Source organism: Terrapene carolina, unplaced genomic scaffold, assembly GCF_002925995.2.
Source record: "Terrapene carolina triunguis isolate 2854851 unplaced genomic scaffold, T_m_triunguis-2.0 Scaffold51, whole genome shotgun sequence".
Lineage (NCBI taxonomy): Eukaryota > Metazoa > Chordata > Testudines > Emydidae > Terrapene > Terrapene triunguis.
The window spans coordinates 1,751,156-1,756,940 of NW_020664402.1; the positions used below are offsets into that span (position 1 = coordinate 1,751,156).

The 5,785-nt window shown below is 68.4% G+C and overlaps 1 protein-coding gene across 1 annotated transcript in view; it reads left to right on the forward strand.

Annotated features, from left to right (window-relative positions):
• The first annotated feature begins 460 nt into the window (after positions 1-460).
• LOC112117723 (semaphorin-4C) overlaps positions 461-5,785 on the forward strand; it is an 11,363-nt gene continuing 6,038 nt past the window's right edge. Inside the window, exons 1-3 of the mRNA XM_029912681.1 lie at positions 461-586; positions 4,955-5,103; positions 5,488-5,550. Of these exons, the coding sequence (XP_029768541.1) occupies positions 475-586; positions 4,955-5,103; positions 5,488-5,550 (324 nt within the window). The 5' untranslated portion in view covers positions 461-474. The remainder of the gene's footprint in view (positions 587-4,954; positions 5,104-5,487; positions 5,551-5,785) is intronic.

A 5,785-nucleotide genomic window follows, 5' to 3' on the forward strand; every position in this document is an offset into this window, starting at 1 on the left:
GGGCTGTGGGGCAGGGCTGGACAGAGGTGTCCTGCTCGCCTCAGGAGGCTAGAGGTGGTCTTAGGAGTCAGGACTCTTGGGTTCTGCCCCCGCCTCCCTCTCTGACACTGGGCAAATCCCCCCCCCCCCCAGCCTGGCCCTTGGGTCATGCCCTGGGTGGCTGGGTCAGACGCTTTTCCCCTTCCATGGGGCTGGGGCTGGGGCAGGAGGCTTGGCAGGGAACGCTCTGCAGGGGATTGGGGGGGAATCTGTCTGTGTCTGGCTCAGCCCCCCCGCCCCGCCCCCCGAGCGCTCAGAGCAGAAGCATCTCAATGGCTCCCTTGTCCCCGTTTCCTGCCTGCCCACGTGCTTTGGCTCCTCTGCCCTTGGCCCTCCGTAACCGGCCTGTCTCTCCCCGCCAGGCCGCCCAGAGCAGTGAAGGCACGAAAGGAGCTGGGCGCAGGGAGGCCAGACCCCAGCGTGCCACGGGGCAGCATGGACGCCAGCCTCCCAGGCCTCGCCCTGCTCACCACCGTCTTCCTGAGTGTGGGCACCGCCGACGCTGCCTGGTGGAACCTGGTGCCCAGGAAAACCATCCCCTACAACGGTGAGTGCAGCGATGGCCGGGCTGGGGGATGTGTCGTGGCTCTGTTGGGTACTGGGCTGGCAGTAAGCACAGAACTGTTGTGGTGCCCTGGGCTGGGCTTTTTGGTGTTACACCGGCTGATTGGGGGGGGGGGGGGGGCTGGGAATGCCCCATCAGACAGACCCCCAGGGCCCGGCCCCAGGAGCATCTGTTCCACGGTGCTGAGCTGGATCCCAGCGATTCAAGGCAGAGGGACCTGGAGGGACAATGTATTTTAACAGAGAAGTCAAGGGTCTGGCTCCCCACTGCTGAGATTGGGGAGAGGTGTGTGTGTGGGGGGGGTGTCTGTGCCTGTCACTGTCAGGCTCGCGTTCCCTGCTCTGCAGCCACAACCACCTCTCGCTGTTTAAAGGGGAATGCAGAGACGCACCTGATCCCAGGACTCCGGGAGCTGAGGTTTTAAGGAAACCCCCAAATCCCATGTGCCTCACTGCAGAGCTGCCGCCTCTCCCGGCTTCCTGCTAAGGGAACCCCCTTTTCCTGGGGAGCGGTTCCCCCCTTGCCTGGCTCGCTGTGCAGTGAGGGCGAGGGGCCAGCAGGGTCCCTCTGCTGGGGGGCGGCTGTGGAGGATCCCTGCCTTCGCGGGAGTGCGGGGGAGCTCCCCGTCCAGCCTGCACCCGCCCCAGCAGGGGAAGGCAGGCCCAGCGGTTAGGGTTCTAGCTGGGACTTGGCAGACCTGGGTACAGTCCCCTGGGCAGCCATGGCCTCCCTGTGTCCTGGGGGAATCCCTGGAGCCTGTTCCCCGGGACAGGAGCACGTCCCAGGCACCCCCCCTGCCCTGTCTGACTCAAGGGGCTGGAGCTGGGAGAGGCAAAGGGCTGCTGCAGCGAAGCCGGTGGGTGCCCAGCCCTGGAGCTCCTGGCTGGCGAGGGAGTCGCCGGGGGGACACACTACAGTCGCTCTGAGCCCTGTGTGGGGGCAAAGCCAGTTTGGGGAGCTCAGGCCCCGGTACCGTGTGTGGGGCACAGGGCAGCACCCATGGCCCTGGCAGCCTGGCCCCTCCCTCGGGGGCAGCCCGTCCCTTTCGATAAATCTCGCTGGCACAGCCGGGCCATGGTGAGACGTGGTGGCCGGGCGCCGCTGGTGGGCATCTCCCGCTGGCATGGGATTGGGAGCCCCATCCCCCCCCCCCCCCAGACCCCCCACCAGCAGGCATGCGGCATCCCACCCTGCCCTCCCGCTGGGTGCCTGGCTCTATCTGTGATGCGCCAGACGTGGCATCTGCAGGCCGGGAGCTCTGTGGGGTAAGGCGGGGGCCTCCCTCCCTGGCCTGGCCACGGCTCACAGGCCAAATCAGATGCTCGCCTCCTGGCTCCGTGGTATCTACGCTGGGGTCCCCAGACCCTCCCTGCCCCCCTCCCACTGGTGAAGTGCTGCTCTCAGCGCCGTGCTGGCGGGAAGGGGGCTCCGTCCTGCCCTGCCCGGGGGCCTGGCTGGCCCCGAGGGGCTGCCTCTCCGGAGGTGACATCAGGTGTTTGCGCCAGCCCCGGGCAATGATCTCATCCTGTTTGCTGCTCGCTGCCCTCCCCAGGGCTCCCTTCCCCTCCCCCCCGCATCCTGCGTCCTGCTGCTCCCCCAGCGCGAGGGCTGGGTAGTGCCCGGGGGCAGCCTCCGTCCCTTGTGCCCACAGCCTCTCGTTCGGCTCCTGCCATGCGGGGTGGGCGCCCGGCCCTTGTGCCCATGCGGGGGCTGCTCTGAGTGAGTCTCTGCGCCCTGGGCGCTCCCCCCTCGGTCCTGTGTTCCCCGCCTTGGCTCTGGCTCTGGGGGTCTGATGGCCCCATTGGCGCATGGGCGGGGATGTGTCCTGTGGCGGTGCTCCTCAGTCCCGACCCACAGCCCCCCCTTCTGCCAGGCTCTCTGTGCCCAGGGCAGGTTTTCCTCCTGGGCCCCCTTCAGCACTCGGGCTCTGCAGCTCCCTCCCCCCCCCCTCCCCCCGCGCTGGGCACCCCAGTCTCTGCAGGAGCTGAGACGTACTCGCCAGCCTGGGGTTGCGCTGGGACTGGCTGCCTGGGGGTGGGCACTGCCCATTGGGTCCTCGTCTCACGAGAGCTGCTGGTGCCTGCTCTACCCTCTGCGAGGGGCTGGGCTCATCGTCTCAGGTGCTGCTGCCTGGGGCCTGCTCCCCATATGGTGGGGGCTCCCCTCCCCCACCCTGCTGAACCCCAGGCTGGGGAGTGGGGGCGGGGGCTGATTGAAGCCAGGTGCCGGCTTTGATCGGCCGCGGCACTGGGGCGGGCTCCGCTCCCTGGCTCTAATGGGCCCCAGCTGGCGGAGCGGCCGCGCCAGCTCCCTCAGTGCCGAGGCCCCACGTTCTCAGGCTGACCTGGAAGCTCTGCTCTCCGGGGTGCTGGGCTGTGCTGGAGGGTGTCCCCCAACCCCCCCGCTCCTGCCCTGTGCCGAAGGAGTCCCTGGGTGCTCGTGTGGGGGAGGGGGTGCGACAGTCTCTGGGGAGCCTCGTTCCCTGCATCCAGTCCCGCTTTGCCTGTGTCACCTCAAGGTGCCCATGCTGCCCGCCTGCGACCTGTGGGCTCCCCCCTCCCCGACTCTAGGTGCTGGGGATGCCAAGTCTGGCAGGGTCTGTGCCGCAGGGCGTGGGGGCAGAGGTGAGCTGGCCATGGGGGCTCCGGCTCTGGCGTGGCACCTGCTGTGCCCGCGCCGTGTCTTGCCTTGATGTCAGCGCTTGGCTGCCCTCGCCCCGGGTCCAGGGAGATGCCCCTGGGCAGCCTGGTTGGACCCCTCCATGCCAGCTGGCGTGTGTGTGTGTGTTTGGGGGTATTGTATGTGGCAGTGTCTGGGAATCTCCCTGTGCCCCAGGTGCCGTCATGCCAGGCGCTGTACAGACCCTGACGGCAGAGCCGGTCCCGGCCCTGGGGTGATGGGTGGGGGATTGGGACACAGGAGGCTTCCTGGAAGTGGGGAGGTCCCCATTTCCCCAAGGCTGTAGGCCAGCCTGAAGTGGTCTGTACCCTGGGCCCTGCACGGCTGGCTTGTGAGCCCTCTGCGCCAGCCTGAGCTGCACTGGGTTTGTGTGGGGGGCTCACGTTGCGGCTGGTAATGCGACCGGGCTGGTGCTGGGTTTCCTGCCATCAGCTTGGGCCAGCTCCACTTACGGGCCTGACTTCCCTCTCCAGCCTCCCTCCACCGGGAAGGCGGAGTGTGCAGCCCCCGGGCTGGCTAGGGAGTTCGGTGCCCTGCACGCTGTGTCCGGCCTGGAGCAGAGCGAATGGGGAGCTGTGTGGGCGACAGCTGCCCCCCCCCCCCCGGCAGTGCCTGGCAGATCTCCTCCCCCCAGCCCAGAGTGGCTTGAGTACCTCTGTATGCTCCCCACCCCCGCGCTCCGCTCTCCCGTCAATGTGCCCTTTCTCTGAACAAAGCTGGCCCTGGAGGCCGGGCTGGACAGGGGCTCAGCAAAGGGCCCCTCTGCCAGGGCGTCAGGCTCAGCACTCTCCGGTTCCACCCGGCGCATCCCCGACAATGGCTCCCTTGTCCAGCCAGCGTGAGGAACGAGCGGCTCCCTGGAGGGCAAGGGGGGCTTCCGGGAAGGGGCTGGCGCCCGGGGTGGGGCTGGCTGGAGCAGATGGTCCCACGTGAGCTCCCCCGGCCCAGCGCGCTCAGCAGGTCTCTGCGCCCAGTGGGCCCTGGGGCACGTTAGAGCTGAATTTGTCTCCAGGCTCAGGGTGTCTGCGGACGAGATCACGAGCTCAGGGCTGTTCCCAACTAGGATAGGGGGCTGCGGGTCGGGAGTGAGGAGCATGCCAGATCTGCGGGGGAGTCCAGGGCTGGGGATCCGGAGGGAGGGGCTGCCAGCCACGGCAGTGCAAGGAAATGTTGTGTGGCCAGCCCCGTCTCTGCTGGGGGCTGTTGGCCATCTGTGGGCGGGGAGGGGAGGGCAGCTGGGGCAGTTCTGCTCCTGCTGGCGCAGAATGAGTTGTCTCCAAGACGCCCTTCTCTAGTCCTGGGTCCAGCCCAGACTCAGCCTCGTCCCCTGCTAGCCATGGCCCCCGGGATCCCTCAGCACCTGCCCCCCAGCAGGTGGGATCCCCCCTTGCCCTACAGATGGTTGGCCCAGTGCCCGGGCTGCCAGCTGAGCAGCCAGCAGGACGCGGGTGGCTCCTGGATCCCGCCTGTCCCCAGGGCAGCCTGGGAGTGAGGGACTCGCCCGCCATTGCTGGGGCAGGGTGTGGGGCGGGCGAATCCCTCTTGGCTGGCTGGCACAGAGGAGCAGGCGGCCTGGGACACGGTGGTGGTGCCAGGCCCCAGTCTGGCCCTGTGCCCCCAGGAGCCGCAGGCCCCCGAGTCCCCTGACACTGTCCCATCCCCTCCCCACAGAGCTGAAGGACGTGGCGAAGCGGTTCTCCAAGGCGGGCGTGTCGCACTACATGACGCTGACACTGGGCGAGGCCGAGAGGGTGCTGTACGTGGGTGCCCGGGAGGCCATCTTCGCCCTTGCCACCGGCACCATGGAGCTGAAGGCAGCGGTAAGAGGGGGCGGCTCTGCTGTGGGGTCCCAGCAGGGGGTGGTGCCACCACAGAGCCTGGGAGGAGGCCCCCAAAGCCTGGCTGGCACGGTCCACGGTGCCCCCATGTAGGGGGACGGAGCTACGAGGGGTCTGGCTGGCCTGGGGGTGCTGGTTAAACAGCCCCTTGGGGAGCAGCGCCCCCTGCTGGGCACCCCTGAACATGGGCGTGTTCTCCTGGGAGCCGGTCTGGGCGCTGGTTGCTGGGCGCCTCCTCTGCCAGGTGAGGGATGTGGTGAGCATGGAGGGCTGAGCGCTGTCTGGCTGCAGGAGATGGGGGGTGGGTGGGGCAGGACTGGGGTGGGCTGGCTCAGCCCCTGACCCCGCTTCCCTCTGGCTTGGCAGATCTCCTGGGAGGCTCCGACAGAGAAGAAAGTGGAATGTATCCAGAAGGGCAAGAACAACCAGGTATGCCAGCTGGGCACACGGGCCCCGGCTCCCCTGCCCGCTCCCAGCCTCTCCCCATGCGCAGGAGCAGGGCCCCTGGTCTGAGCCCGCGGGTCTGTACGGCAGCCCCCTGCTGTGTGTGGAGGGGCAGGTACCGGGGTGGCACAGCGATGGCACGTGCCATGTTTCTCCCCGGGCTGGGGAGCTGCGGGGGGGTCCCACATCCCCGGGCAAGTTCCACTTGGCTCCATGGCCA